General features: G+C 49.9%; 1 protein-coding gene across 1 annotated transcript in view; it reads right to left on the bottom strand.

Annotated features, from left to right (window-relative positions):
* Positions 1–13,796: 13,796 nt before the first annotated feature.
* Positions 13,797–15,949, bottom strand: part of spred3 (sprouty related EVH1 domain containing 3) — a 93,149-nt gene continuing 90,996 nt past the window's right edge. The window contains exon 6 of the mRNA XM_073029270.1: positions 13,797–14,578. Within this exon, the coding sequence (XP_072885371.1) occupies positions 13,883–14,578 (696 nt within the window). The 3' untranslated portion in view covers positions 13,797–13,882. The remainder of the gene's footprint in view (positions 14,579–15,949) is intronic.

Here is a 15,949-nt window from a genome sequence, read left to right on the forward strand (position 1 = left end):
TTGTTGGTCTATTCCCATGTGATTACTTTGTTTCTCGATGGCTTAGAACCGTTTGTTCCAAGTTCAGCTCCAGTTTCAAGATATTCCATGAAAACCCCGTCTCTGTGTCAAAATTCCTCCTGTTCGCTGCTCAACATTCACGTCTATGCCCGCACCCCCCAACTCAATCTCCGTGCCCGTGTCCTGCACTTGGGTTCTGCTCAGTCGCTCTGTGCAACAGACTCTCAAGGTAGAGCCTGTATATGGTAACAAATACATCACGTAGGGAAGCCCACCACTGCTTCCAGGACAGAGGCAGCCGAGATCAACTCGCCAGTGTTCTCTACCCTGGGCTGGACTTTCAAGTTGTCCCCTAGGTGTAGCCCATCTTCAAGGTGTATCCTTCCTCTCCCAATGATGAGGCCTTTGGAGCTTCTGTTGGTGATTTGGTATGTCAACAAATACACTCAAAACTCCTATAGATGTACCGTGGAGAGATTCTGACAGGCTGCATCACTTTCTGGTATGGGGGTGTGGGGAGGGGGGGCGCTACTGCACAGGACCGAAAGAAGCTCCAGAGGGTTGTAAATCTAGTCAGTTCCATCGTGGGTACTAGGCTCCAAAGAGCTCAGGACATCTTCAGGGACCGGCGTTTCAGAAAGGCAGCTTCCATTATTAACCCGCAGCGTTAGGCTACATCACCCGCAGTCCAATGGCCTATGCGAGCGGTTTCACCACTCATTAAAGGCTGCCCTGATGGACGAGTGTTGGCACGATCGTCTCCCGCGGGTCCTGCTGGGGCTCAGGACTGCCCCAAAAGAGGAACTAAAGTTGACCGTGGTTGGGTTGGTACACAGGCAGCCATGACTAGTGCCAGGTGATTTCATTCCTGACGCCTGGTCAACCTCTTAACAGCGTCCCACCCTCCTCAGTAAATTCAATTCCTTCTCGCCTAGCCCTGCCTCCCATCCTGGTGTACCACACTCTTGGGTTCCTGTTGACCTACATTCCGCCTCACTTGATTTTGTCCGCCGTGATGCGCACCAGCATCCCCTTCTGATGGCTCATTCTGCGTTTTGGAACGGGGACAAAAGAATTTTTATCTTGGGTAAGAGGGGTAAACCTTAACGTGTTTCAGCAGATCACCTTAAACCGGCCCACCAAGATTTGGAAGATTCTGCTACCATGCCCCTGGCATCACTACGTGACCACGAGCGCGTCAATACACCTCTGGATGAACCAGAGGCACCTGTAGTTCCTCTACCCATAGGCCCTGAACCAGAGGGCTTACCCAAGCTCTGGACAGGCCCACAATGCCGATTTTAGTGAATTCTGAGGGAAGGGGGGTGCTGTGTAGTATAACGTAATGGGGAGAAATGTACATAATTCACAACCACCGATATTCATTTGGGGTTTTGCTTTAAGAGGCTGGTCTGAGGTGATGACATTGTTAAATGTTTTTAGCGTGCTTTTGGAGTTCAATAAAATGCGTTATGGGTTTCATTAAACATAAAATGCCTCACATTGTTTTATTTGTGAAAATCTACAGTAGAGGTAAATAGATTAGAGGCTTTTAAGAGATCAGGGGGTATGGAGAGAAAGCAGGTACAGGGTTCTGAGTTGGATGATCAGCCATGATCATACTGAATGGCGGTGCAGGCTCGAAGGGCCAAATGGCCTACTCCTGCACCTATTTTCTACGTTTCTATGTTCAGATAGGCATGAGGAAGAGGAAGATGGGGGGATATGGATATTGTGTGGGTAGGAGGGATTAGTGTTTGGGAGTTTTTGAGTTGCTTTTGAGCTGGTTTAGTCACAATGCAGTGGGCCGAATGGCCTGTTCCTGTGCTGTACTTTTCTATGTCTCTGTCAGCTTATCATCTAAACTCTTTTCATACTGTAACTTCCACTCTGGTGAAATGCCGTTCCTTGCCCCCATCCTTGAACACTTCTGATCTCTCTCGTGTCTCCAGGGCTCACTTCCCTTTAGCAAACTCTTTCTCCATTGCAATCCCCGCTGGAGTTTACAGCCATGTTTTCCTTCATGGGCTGCAGCCATTCAGTGGGAGGTGGGCAGAATCATCTACGCCCTCCTGCCCGCATCCACACTGACTATCCAACACTTACACTGCGGTGAACGTCCGCTCGAATAACGAGGCCAAAAACTGACAAGTGCAAAATGTGTTTTATTATAAAAACTTTTTTTTTTAAATACAATTTTCTTCATTTGCCACAAACCCATCATCTTCCTCATTCACATTTTTAAATAACGCTTTTTGTGTTTTTTTTTTTAAAAATGGACTCGTAACACAGTGTCAGGGACGCGCCTCCTGTTCAAACCTGCTCAAAGAAGCAGGGGGTCGGCAGAGGTGCCCGAAGTCATCACCCCCCCTACCCCACCGGGGTCCTCCTCCAGACACAAGATAGGCTTTACGATACAGAGTGTACAAAGCAGCAGGTATGGGACAATAAAATTATATTGCAACCCACAAAAGGTTCATCGTAAAAACATCGGTTGAACACCTTCAATGCATGAGACGCCCTTCAGATTCTTGAAGGTACTGGACTGACATAGTGCAAGGTTGAATCAGTACAATTATATGCAAATTTCAGATATATGCGAATCATATATACAAAATCCAGGTACCTCTTTATCCATACATATAATTATTATCTTATATAGTGTTTTCTTGTCACACCTCCTGCCCCCATCACAGGGATCCCCACGGGTTAAGTAATAACGTGTTCCCCAGTTCACCGTTCCAGTCCCGGGACACGTGTGAGACGCATTCTGTACATTGTTACCCACGGTGTTTGGCCGGGCTGCTCCTGGCCTGTGTTGCATCGTGCCCCCTTTCCCCCCACCGTTCAGTGCGCAGGTCACAGGCCCGTACCTCCTTCAAGCTGCAAATGATGGCGCTGCTTCCGATCATGGCGCCATTAGTGCCTTGGGGGAGGCGGGGGGGGGGGGGGGTCCTGGGTTGAACTTCCACCCCCTGGAGCTGCAGATTGGTGCACTGTCCTGTCCCTCCCTCCCTCACCCCACCTGTCGATGATGTATTCCAGGCCGAGGGGTCTGGGAATATAACTTTCTCTAGTACTGTGCAAAAGTCTAAGGCCATTGTAAAAAAAAATCTGGAAAGCGAAGATGCTTTCAAAAATAATGAAAAGTCTTGAAACATCGAAAAATTTACCATAAAGAGCAGTAAACAACAAAGAGCTAAATCAAATCAATATTCGGAGTGACCACCCTTTGCCTTTTTTTTAGGCATCCGTTAGTCTCGAGAGACCATGGATTTGCGCCTTGGAAGGTTTCAAGGGATGTTGTCCAAGGGAAGGGCAAGGGCTGACACAGCTTGGCACCGGTGTCGTCGCAGAGCAATGTGTTGTTAAGTGCCTTGCTCAAGGACACAACACGCTGCCTTAGCTGAGGCTCGAACTAGCGACCTTCAGATCACTAGACCAATGCCTTATCCACTTGGCCACACACCAGCACCCTTTAAAACAGTATCAATTCTCTTAGGTACCCTGTCGTGCAGTTTTATAAGAAAATCAACTGGTAGGTTGTTCCAGGCATCTTGGAGAACTTGCCACAGTTCTGCACTTTGCCTGTGTCACTTCTGTCTCTCCAGGTAATCCTAGACGGCCTCGATGATGTCGAGATCACCTTCTGAAACCATGTACAGAACCTAGCGTGTCTCAGACTTTTCCACAGTACTGTATGTGCGTTTGAGCGTTCTGCTACTGATAAAGTCAAAAATCTATAAAGTACATTAAAATTTTTAGTACATTGGAGACAGTCAGAGGTAAATTTTTCATTCACAAAATGCCATAGTGGTTGCAAATGATAAGGTGCCATTTTGACTGCCAGCTAATTTCAGATTACAACGCACTAAGGATAACCAATAGCATCAAAGGATCTTCTGTGACATCACGCAGATGATATCCAAATATAAATATATCCCATGACATCACACTAAGGATAGCCAATCACATCAAGGATACCCAAGGGCATCGGCAGGGATATCCCTTGGCACCAGTCTGCAAATATCCAGACATGGTGGTTGGTGGACTCCACAGCATCTTGCTGCAATATGACTTTGCACTGCAAGTACACGACAATACACGGTGAACTGATGAATCAGGATGGAAGTAAGCAAGAAGTTGTGAGACAGGGATGACAGAGACAGGGAGAACATTAGAGTTTCAAATATGAGGAATGCATCGAAGGGATAGTGAGCTGCGGACACAGATCCAGGCCCTTCGGCCCAACTGGTCCGTGCTGAACAAGAAACCCATCTAGGCGAGTCTCATTTACCTGCTTTTGGCCCAAATCCCTCTAAAGCAGGGGTTCCCAAACTTTTCTTACGCCATGGGCCAATGCCATTAAGCAAGGGGTCTGTGCACCCCAGGATGGGAATGCCTGCACTAAACATTTCCTATCCGTGTACCTGCTCAAGTACTTTCAAACTGTTGTTAATGTACTAACTATTGTTAGTGTAACGTAGGGTTTGGAGGCTTGCATGCCCAAGTGGCTTTCTCTGGTAACACATCCCACACACTGAACACCCTTTGGGAGAAGAGGTTTCCCCTCGGGTTCCTTTGAAATCACTCAAACCAGTGCCGTCCAGCTCTCGATTTCACCCACTGTGCACACTGACCCTATCTATGCTCTTTGGAATTTTGTACACCTCTGTACGGTCATCCCTCCTCCTGTGCCCTAATGTAAGAAGTCCCAACCTTCTCAACTTCTCTCCGTAGCTCAGTCTCTCGAGTCCCAGCAAGAGTGTGACTCGCTCCTACCTATTTTGTACATCTCTGTGGAGTCATCCCTCCTCCTACGCCCCAACGTAAAAAGTCCCAACCTTCTCAACTTCTCTCCGTAACACAGTCCCTCGAGTCCCAAAACCTCCTTTACCATCTTTCCATCTTAATGGTATGGCAGAGAAAAACAGCCGGACTTCAGGGGCTGCAGGAGGTGGTGGAACAGAGGAGTCAGGACAAGGGAGAGGGGGATGTACAGAACATAAAAGCTCGAGCTAAGGGTAAGAAACCAGACAAAGGAATGGATGTAGAGAATTGAATGAACAAGTAGAATGGGAAAATGCAAAGGAGGTATATAGTAGGGTGGAGAGAGTCACCCAGCGGGTGAGAGAGGGGGGAGAAAAATAAGACACAGAGAGCAATGGGGGAGGTTGGGGGTGTAGAATGGCAGAGGACCAAAATGAATGGATAGTATCTTTTTCCCAGGGTAGAAACATCTAATCCTCCAAGAGGACCATAACCTTGTCATAGGGGTTGGAGGCTTCCATGCCTCAATGAGCTGGAGAGCTATGTTGGCTGGAGTCAGGGCTTTGTGCCTGTTAGAAGGGTCACCCATGCTAACCAGGTCAAAGGGCAGAGGCCAGACCAAGAGTGTCCTCCAGGTTCGGGCTAACAACCCTGACTAGTAAAACAAAACTGTTATGGAAATAGCAACAAAGAATCCTTCTACATCTGAGTGTGACGGTATTCCTGTGTCTCCACCCGGGACTTGCAGGACTGACAGTAGTGAAAACCGAGAGAAAGTTACTGACATGACGAAGGGTGCCTTGAACATCACCAGAGATGGAGGACCTTCATTGCTGTCCTAAACACCAGGGATGTAAGGGGCAAAAAATAACAAATGTCTAATATAAGAGGGTATGCACTGAAAGTGAAGGAAATAGGGGATGTGAGGGGTAAGATTTTTACTCAGAGAGTGGCGGATGCCTGGAATGGTGGTAGAGACAAAAATGATGTTTAAATAGGCACATGAATATGAGGAAGCTGTAGGGATATGGACATGGGCAGGATTAGTTTTTGGGTTGTTTAAAATTTACTTTTTAGATGGTTTGGTGCAACATTGTGGGCCAAAAGGTGCTGTTCAATGTTGACAGAGAAGATAAATTAGTAATAAAAAGAGAGAATGAAAGATGAATAAGGGAGGTGCAGGTTAGAAAGAGAGAGGCAGATAGAGGTGAGAGGGAAGCAAAAAAGGGTTCCCAGGACTAGTGTTTGGGGAAAGTAAAGAGTGAGATCGAGAGAGAATAAGGCAGATAGACATCAAAGGAGGCCGAAAACCATAAGGTGCAGGGAGAGGCAGACGGGATGAAAGGGAAGAGCGAGAGAGGGATGTTGAGGTGAGTGGAGTGAAATGTTGAAGGGGGAAATGGATGGTGTGAAATTTGTGAAGAGTTGTTAGGAGGGAATGAGTAAGAGGAGGGGAGATGGTGGGAGGTGTAGGTGAGGAGGGGGGGAGAGTTGGTGGGTGGCTTGCAGAGATCAAGTGAGGGGACAGATGAGGAAAGGAAGGGATATGGATATAGGTGTTCTGGAGTAAATGGGGGGGGGAGTTGGAAGGAGGGAATGATGAGAGAGCGGAGAGTAGGGGAATGAAGAAGATGTGGTCTCAGGCGGGAGGATGAAGATTTGCAAAGGAAGACAATTAGAGAGAAAATGGGAAAGTACAGTTTGATATGAGTAGGGAGAAGTTATAACAGAAAGAAATGAAAAGAGGACTTAAGGGGGCAGGAGAACAAATGAGAGAGGAAGGAGGGAGAGGGAGGGAGGGAAGGGAGAAGGGATGGCACCAAGCAAAGTTAGCATGGACATCAAAGATATAAGGAAGAAGGTGGTCGACATTGTACAGGAGAAGCTCATGGGAGGGATTCAGAGCCAAACAAAACAGTTATGGAAACAGCAATGAAAAATCCTTCAGCATCTGTGTGGGACAATATTTCTGAGTCAGGGACTTGCATGACTGACAGTAGTGAAGACCAAGCTACTGTCATGATGAAGGAAGCCCTGAAAACTACCAGAGATGGGGGGAACCTTCATTGCTGCCCTAAACACCAGCGGCGTAATGGTGAGTGAGGAGGTAAATACCAGGGGACACAGCTGGATATAAGAGGGTAGTGGTTGGCACAATGTGCACAACCAACGGTGGCCAATGCCAATGCCATGGGGCTACCATTTGTATATGGTAAGTTCTATGACATCAATTGCTTCCGGTTCCTATTGAGAACCCCAACTCACAACTAGACTCCGTTAGACAAACAAGGACTTCACTCACCAGCTGAGCTACAGGTTTGACTGTTGAAGGCAACACAAAGGCCCTAACATCAGAATTTAGCCACTATTCCTTGTTTTCTTTTCAATATCCTTCCTGATCTCTCTCCTCCTCTAGGGGTTGGGTTCATGGTCCCTTCTGCATATTTTTCTCAGGAAACACCACTGCAAAGTGCGTAGGGGGTGTCAGGTACTACCTAAACACAAAAATACAACTGCAGATGCTGTGGATCAAAGAATACGCACACAACGCTGGAAGAACTCAGCAGGTCAGGCAGCATCCGTGAGAAAAGAGTAGCCAACGTTTCAGGCTGAGACCCTTCATCAGGAATGGGGGGGAAGAGAGGGCCGAAGCCCAGTAATAGAGATGGGGAGGGGGTAGGGCCTAGAGGCGCCAGGTGGAAAACCAATCAGAGGAAAGATAAAGGGGGGAGGGGGAGGGGATAAGCATGAAAGAACTGTAGAGATAAAGAAGTAGAAAGTTGAAAGGGGAGAGAGGCAGAGAGGGACTTGGGTTTAGTTGTTTACCTAAGTGTTTAGTTGTTATTGTGTTAAATGCAGCAGCCCATTTGGTGCACAACAGGATCGCAGGTAGGTTTTTCTTGTGGCCAGGGTGGTGGTGGTTGAGGAACAGATGCTGGTCGGGCCAGTTCCTTGCCTTCGCATAAAACTAACCCTTTCCCACTGCTGGTAGCAAGAAGCTAACCGGCTGACATGGAGCCTTGCTGCTGATCTCTCAGTCCACACCATCAAAAGAGCACGAGCACGTCAGAAAAAAATATGAACTCAATTATTTCTGTAGAAAGACTAATTGTGATGCGCAGTGCAGAGTATGTGAGGTGGGACGTCAACCCATTTCTGATGAAGGGAGAGCACGTTGAGAGCCCTGCCTGCTAGTGTCCACGGCACTCAAAATATTGCCAGTGATCTTAGATTAATCGCCCGGACCCTGCCATAATCGATAAGCAGCTGGGAAGGAGAAGGAGGTTAAAAAAAAAAATTGCACTTTGTAATTCTTGGGAGCTTTCCAAGTGTTATTGGTGGGAAGTTTGAGAATGAAGAAGAAGTTTTTCAGAGAAATCATCCAGTTGGAGAAGAAAACGCAGAAAGTGGTGGAAAGTTTTTCTGGCAGCGCTTCAGAAGTGTCTAGACAAATACTTCAGATCACTGAGGCTGAAGACGAAGTGCTGGAAGATCTGATTAATATAGAGAGGTGCCCACTGGTTGGTGTGGACCTGCTGGGTCAAATGACCTGACCCGATGCTGTAACCCTCTCTGCCTACCAGCCTGTTGCTTTCCCTACTGGTTGTGTTCGTGTGACAACTGGCCAGTTGGTAGAGATGTGTTGGTCATGGTGCTTCTGGTAGGTAAATTGGTGAGGATGGGCCAGTTAGTGTTGACATGTCATTTGGCAGTGGGACTGGCTGATGAAGATGGGCCAACAGGTGGGGATGGAGATCAATGATGGTTTGTCTGGGTGGTGATAATCAATCAGTGATGAAGGATTGGTGATTGACGATGGCCCAACCAATAGATTTTTTGGTGATGTTGTTGATGTGTGCAATGCGAGATGTAAGAGGTGGATGAGGATGATGGAAGCCGTCAGTGTTGGGACAACGTTGGTCAGTTAGTGACAGTGTGCCAGATCAGTAAAGGGAGAGTAGTGAGGGGGGAGTCGGGAATGGTGAGTCAGTGATGGTGGGTGGAGTTTGTGTCTTGACATTGGTAGGGTAGGTCAGTGACCGGAGGACAGTGATGATGGAGAATTGGTGAAGAACAATGATGGAGTGATGGTAATGAGGATTGTAACAGTGGAGTGGTGATGGTGATGACGACGGTGTTGGTCATGGTGACAGTGATGGAGACTGTGATCGTTATGGTGATGGTGTTGGTGATCTTGAGCTGATGGAGATGGTGACATTGATGATGACAGTGATGGTGACTAATGATGAAGGTGATGGAGATGGTGGCAGTGGTAGTGATAGGATGATGATGGTGACTGTGATGATAACAGTGATGTTGACTGTGACGGAGGTAGTGATGGTGATGATGACTGTGATAGTGATGATGATGTCGGTGTCGGTGACAGATATGGTGACGAAGATGGCGATGACAGGGACAGATATGGTGATGGCATTGATGATGGTGATGGTGACAGTGACAGGATGATGACGGTGACTGTGATGGTGACGGTGGTAGTGACGTGATAGTGATGTTGATGGTGACAGATATGGTGATGAAGGTGGTGATGCTGACGATGAGGGTAATGTTGATGGTGACAGATATGGTGATGAAGACAGTGATGGTGATGATGGCGATGATAGTGACAGATACGGTGATGGTGATGATTACAGTGACTGTAATGGTGATGGTGACTGTGACAGTGATGGTGATGTTGATGGTGCTGGTAACAATGACGTTGATGGTGACAGTGATGGTGATTGTGATGGCAGCATAGATGGTGATGATAACAGTGCGGGTGATGGTGATGTTGAAGGTTAATGGTGACAATGACAATGATGAAGATGGTGATGATTACGGTGATGGTGATAGTAATGGTGACAATGATGATGTTGATGGTGACTGTGATGTTATTGGTGATGGTGGTTACAGTGACGGTCTGCTAGTTGGTAATGGATGTGTGGAGATGTCTGTTCTGGTGTCGATGAAGATCTCTGCTGGACAGTTGTGGTGGGACAGGACAATGACATTGATCAGAGATGGGGTGGACCCCTGTGTTGGTGATGAGCAGATTAGTGGTAAAAGGGTCACTAGTGATGGGACAGTTTGATAGCGATTTTATCAATGGGCTCTGGTCCTTTATTCTGGTCTGGGTCAATGTCGAGGGTCAGTCAGTGATGGTGGGCCTGGTCCATGAACATGGGCTGTGCGTGTGGAGTGGGTCGAAGAAGAGGGGTTGGGGTGAGCCGGAGGTGTTGGGGGAGTCAGAGTGATGGTGTGTCAGTCATGGAATAGCCAAATCTCAATGGTGAGTGTGTGTGTACGTGAGGTGAGCATAGAAGTATGAAGGTGTGTATGTGAGCATGTAGGTGTGCATGAGGGTGTGGGTGGGTGTATGTGTGTGTGAGAGAGTGTTTTGTGTGTTGTGTGCGTAGGTGTGTGGACAGGAGTGTCAGTGTGTGTGGGGGGGTAAAGGCATGTATGAGGCTTGACGATGTATGAGGTTTGGGTGAGGTATGGGTGTTGGGTACGTGACAGGAGGTCAGGTGGATGACGAGGTGGTTGGGGATGGGTGTTGGGTGGCTGATGAGGTGGTTGGGTGATGGGTGTTGGGTGGGTGACAAGTGGGGGATGGATTTTGGGTGGGTGATGAGTTGGATGGGTGATGGGGTGTTGGGTGGCTGATGAGGTGGTTGGGTGATGGGTGTTGGGTTGGGTGATGGGTGATGTGTGGGTGACAGGGTATTGGGTGGGGGATGAGCATTGGGTGGGGGGTTGGGTTATGGGTGACCAGGTGGATGGTGATATCAGATCAGTGTTGGTGATTTAGCCATTGGGAACAGTGACCAGTATGTTTGAGGGTGCATGTTTGTACGCAGGCGTGGGTACAACACAAGCCCATCACCTTAGTAGCCAACAACACCCTGATCTGGTCTCCTAGAGGACAAGCAGAGCCCTCTGGACACGTGTATTAGTCCCATCCCTCAGTGGGCGAGTCCCAAACTCTCAGCTGAAGACCAACTCTAAGAATGGCTGTTGGTGCTCTGGCACCTGAAACATCTTTCACTGCCACAGGGAGCAATGTAACCCCGTACCTCCCGTAACCGTTACCCAACTAATCCAGCAGGGATACTATCCCTTTGGGGCACATCACTTCAGAGGAGCCTCAACCATCAGCACTGGGGTCTTTATTCTCCATCCAAGGAGGGAAGCCATCACAACTAAGGTAGCATCTTGTCTCTGTGGTCTGGCTCTCATTCTGGAAGCTTCTAGGGGATTCTAGGTCAATGTCTATTCACACGAGAGAGAGAGAGAGAGAGGGAAAGCATAATTTCAGTTTAGTAGCGTTCTTCGGTGAGGAATTCTGCACTTCTCCCGTGGGGAAGGACAGTCAGCCCAGAGTACTCAGAGTATTAAAATTGATTTAGTACAGAATATTATGGTCAAATATTAATATAAAAGTATTAAATATTAGTGAATTCCAAATATTCTATTTTGGAAGTGAGAATCATCTTTGACATATTCTCAACTACTTGGCCCCACTTTGAAAACAAGCATTAATACTGAAAACTGTTAAGCAGATTGCTATTATCAAATATTATTTGTAAGATTAGTAAGTTTATCAAAGATTCATACTGAATATTAATGGTGTTACTATCAAATACCAAGTGCTATTAACAGATTAACAACACTGAGCAGTGGAGGGAGGTCCGTTTAGAAGATGAGGTGAGGGGGAATTTCTTTAGCCAGAGAGTGGTGAATTTGTGGAGGCCAAGTCATTGGTAGATTTAAGGTGGAGCTGATAGGTTCTTGATTAGTCAGGGCAGGAAGGGATACAGGGAAAGGGCAGGAAGGGATACAGGGAAAGGGCAGGAAGGGATACAGGGAAAGGGCAGGAAGGGATACAGGGAAAGGGCAGGAAGGGATACAGGGAAAGGACAGGAAGGGATACAGGGAAAGGGCAGGAAGGGATACAGGGAAAGGGCAGGAAGGGATACAGGGAAAGGGCAGGAATGGATACAGGGAAAGGACAGGAGATTGGGGCTGAGAGGGGAAAATGGATCAGCCATGATGAAATGACAGATCGGACTCGATGGGGCAAATGGCCTAATTCTGCTCCTAGATCTTATGTTAAGAACACAAATGAAATATTAATATAAATATTAACTGAATATTAACTTAGGTGTGAGAATGCTCAGTCTAACTGTTAGTAATCGGGATAAAGGGAAGCAAATTGAAAAAAGAGAAATTTGACTATTGTTTGGCCCAAATGTGATGGAGTTAAGTGAAAGGTGATTAGTACAAACCTTCACATCTACAGAATGTGTGCAACACTACAGATATTACTCCATTACAGATGCTAAGACAAATGTGGGAGGTGGGGGGGGGGGGGGGTGAGAAAAAGCTGTCCATTTCCCCAGGTTTGTCCAAGCAGTCGCAAGTACCTATGGATTCCTGCCCCACACTGCCAGTCCAGTCAGTAGAGCAGAGTTTCCCAGCCCTTCTTATGCCACGGACCAATAGGTCCATGGACCCAGGTTGGGACCCGCTACTCAAGTGGGGTCCACAGACCCCTCGGTTAATGGTCGGGGTCCGTGCCATAACAAATTTGGGGAGCCTTGCAGTGGAGGTACAGGTGCAGATCAGGTTCAAAACAGTTGCACATTATAAGCAGCCACTCATCACCAATCTCACCGGGAGACCGCTAGTTTCGTCTTGACTAACCCACGAAGACAAATCAAAAAGATCCCTTCTACAGTCCCACAAGCTATCCCCAAATGCCCCACATCTGGATCACGCTGCCTCTGTGGCCCACTGCAACTGGGGAAAAGCATCACCCAACCCTGAGCAGGCCATTCAGTCTATCCCAGTTTGCACCCGACTTTCACACAGCAGCCCTACCGATCCCAAATCCGCCCCTCCCTCTCCTCCTCTCCTCTCTTCTCCCCACAGTCCTCGGTGGCCAGGCAGTGGAGAGGACCTTTTGAGGTCCATCCAAGATGGCGGACTGATTGAATCCATGCATACTACCTCACAAAGAAGGGGTAGAGTTAGATCCCAATGTATGCCACCTCACAAGGAATGGGCGAAGGTTGAACCCCATGTGAACAACCCCAATGGTTTTTCGTTCTCTTTGCATTACTTATTTAATTTTATATATATATATATACATATTTATTATTGTAATTTATATTTTCTAACTGCTGCCCCCAAACAGCAAATCCTACTGTGATATTAAATTTGATACTGAGCGTGGGCGAGGAGTAAGAAGGGTACATTCACCATCCCACACCGTCACTTCCAGCGGAAGTTGAACAGTTCTGGCCACTGCGGAAATCCGCCACGCGGACCACGGTGTAAAGTGGGTGGGACGAGTGGAGGGACTACTGAGCTTGCACGCCGGTCTTCGATTGCAGATTGCAGACGAGGGGGCAGACCTTAGGGCACGTGTGAAGGGAGGGGGGGGAAGGCAGAGAGGTAGGCGTGCCTGCCGGAGGGAGGGAGGGAGACCAAGATAAAGCACCTTCACGCAAGAGGCGGGCCAGGTGGTGGGTATGTACAATGGGAGAGAGCCCGCGATCCTGGAGCGGGACCCAAACCACTGGACGAGGGAACACTGTTGCCCACACTGATTTGCTGTACAAAGATAGATGAACCGCAAGTATATAAACGAGGAAAAGGATTCCACAGAACTCTTCCCCGAGCTCACGTTACTGTAGCAGTGGAGGAAACCAGGACCTCCCAAAACCGGGCTATCCATTAGAACAATTTCACCAGGTACAAATCAAGGGGGTGGGGGGATTAAATCAGATTCTGAGCTGGCCCATCAGTCGGACCCTGGGTGGGTAGGGGTCAGTTTGTGAGGGGGGAACTGACTTCTAATGACAAGGTACCACCTTATTTAAGTGCATCACACAAGACAGACTGACTTCTAAAGTTAGCCCCCGGTGTCCCATGGACGAGGGGTGCAGTCAAACCAACGCTGCCCTCTCCGGTGCCCGGGTCAGTAAAGACTGGCTGAGGTGAGACAGACGCACAGCCGTCCAGACGTCTCCGCGGGGCGGCGGCCGCCGCCGCCCAAAGCGCCCGCTTCGCTTCGCCTTGTTGGAGCCCGCTCTGCCCGGGCGGCCGCTCAGCGCACGGCCTTGTGTTTGCCCCCGCAGCAGCCCCAGCGCTCGCCGCAGCGGTGGCAGGCCTGCAGCGGGAGGTAGCAGCACATGCAGGGGGCGAGGAGGGAGAGGGCGGCCAGCGCCAGCCAGCGGGCGCAGAAGTGGCGGCTGCTGGTGTCGCAGGAGCAGGGGTCCGAGTAGTCGCCCTCCGAGTCGGCCATGCAGTGGTAGAGCAGGCTCTCGGCGCACCACATGCAGCTCAGCTGGTGCACGCAGCGCTGCCCGGGGTCGGGCGCGTCCTGGCAGCGGCCCCGCCCGTTCTCCCGGTCGCGGAACACGCCGCGGCAGTAGACGCAGCGCGACGGGGCGGCGTCCTCCTCGGCGGTGCCGGCGGCGGCGGCCGAGGCCGAGGCCGAGGCCGAGGCGCCCGCCTTCTTCAGGCAGGGCGAGGCGGCGGCGGCGGCGGCGGCCCCGCGGACCCGGCAGGCCGGCGAGCCCCGGGGTTCCCGCGCCGGGCGCTCGGCCAGGCCGCCGGCGCACTCCCCCGCCTCGCCCTTGGCGAAGTGCACGCTCAGCTCCGGCTTGTCCCGCTCGCCCGGGGCGCCGTGCAGGGCGGCCCTGCGGTAGTCCTCGTAGCCCTTGGCCACCCACGGCTCCTTGCACGGGTTGATGGCCTCCAGCTCCTCCTCCTCGTCGGGCCGGGACGTCCTGCCGGGGACCTGGGGGGCACAGAGCACAGCGGCAGGTCCTGACCACTTCCACTGGACGAGGGGTTAGGGTGCGGTGGGGTGGAGGGGTTAGGGGTGAGGTGAGTGAGTAGGGGTGGTGAGGGGGAGAAAGTGAGGGGGTGGTGGGGTAGGTGTCGTCGCCCACTGCACCCCCTCCCTGCCCCGGAAAGCAGTCCAGCTCATCCACTCTACGCCTGCCCCTCGGAAAGTGATCCCACCCCATCCCATTCAGCAATCTGCTGACGCTGGGAATCCGAGCGACACACTCAAGTCGCCGGAGGGACTCAGCAGGCCGGGCAGCGTCTCTGGAAAAAAGTACCGTCGACGTTTCGGGCCTCGAAACCTTCGGCGGGACTCAACCAGGCATTGATCCCAATCAACTCCCAACTCCATCTCACCCACCTTCACCCCACAGCACCCTGGGTGCCCCAGGCAGTGGCTGGGTTCAAGAGGGTAGCACGATTGAACGTGGCTGACTAGCTTGCCCCATCATGAGCTAGCATGGAGTATTCGGACTGAGTGGCCCAGGTTTTGAGCCTTAAGGGCCCTTCCTGTTCTACAGTGCCAGATCACCAGTAGGGAAAGGTGGTTCGGCAAACCAGCAGACAGGCAGAGACTGCCTCCTGCGGTCAACTCGCACTGGCAAGCGTTGATGCCTGCGGTGATCCGCCCCACGCATTCGGGAGAAGGCCAAACGCAATGCAACCACTCTCTAATGCCCCGTCTCAAACTAAAAGTCTCTAGATATTAAATGGAAATATATTTTTTTAAAAAACTGAGAATTTGGATCAAGAATAACATGTGAGAAATACTCAGAGGGTCATGCAATACCTGTGGAGACAAAAACTGTGTTAAAGTGCCAGGTAGGAAAGGGAGTATGGTCGGTTAGTTTAAAGCTGCACTGAAATTGTCGGGAGTGGATAGGACAAAGGGAATATCTGTGAGAGGGTGAGGTCCAGGTTGCTGTGAGGGTAGGTTCGTCTCTTCAATTGGGTTAAGGAGGGCAGTTGAAGGATAAGGAACGCACACAAACTGCTGGAGCAGCTCAGCAGGTCAGGCGACATCCGTGGAATTGAATAGGCAGTTGATGTTTCGGGCCAAGACCCTTCCTCAGGAATGGCGTTTCTTCGCCTTCTGTGTTACCCATAGGCGGGTGGGACGTGCTTAGCAGGACAGGCTGAGATATTTTCTCCCATGTTTAATGTTTCCAGTGAGAGAATTTAAATACCAGCCCTTGATGGAGCCCAGAAGGGATAGACCGGGCGTGATCCATCACAGCTCACAGACAGCCCACGGACCTCAACTTCCCCCTCTCTCCTTGCACACTGCTCAGGCTGCGCCTTGAAGGCAGGACCAAGCTCC

This window comes from Hemitrygon akajei, chromosome 25, assembly GCF_048418815.1.
Source record: "Hemitrygon akajei chromosome 25, sHemAka1.3, whole genome shotgun sequence".
NCBI classification, from domain to species: domain Eukaryota; kingdom Metazoa; phylum Chordata; class Chondrichthyes; order Myliobatiformes; family Dasyatidae; genus Hemitrygon; species Hemitrygon akajei.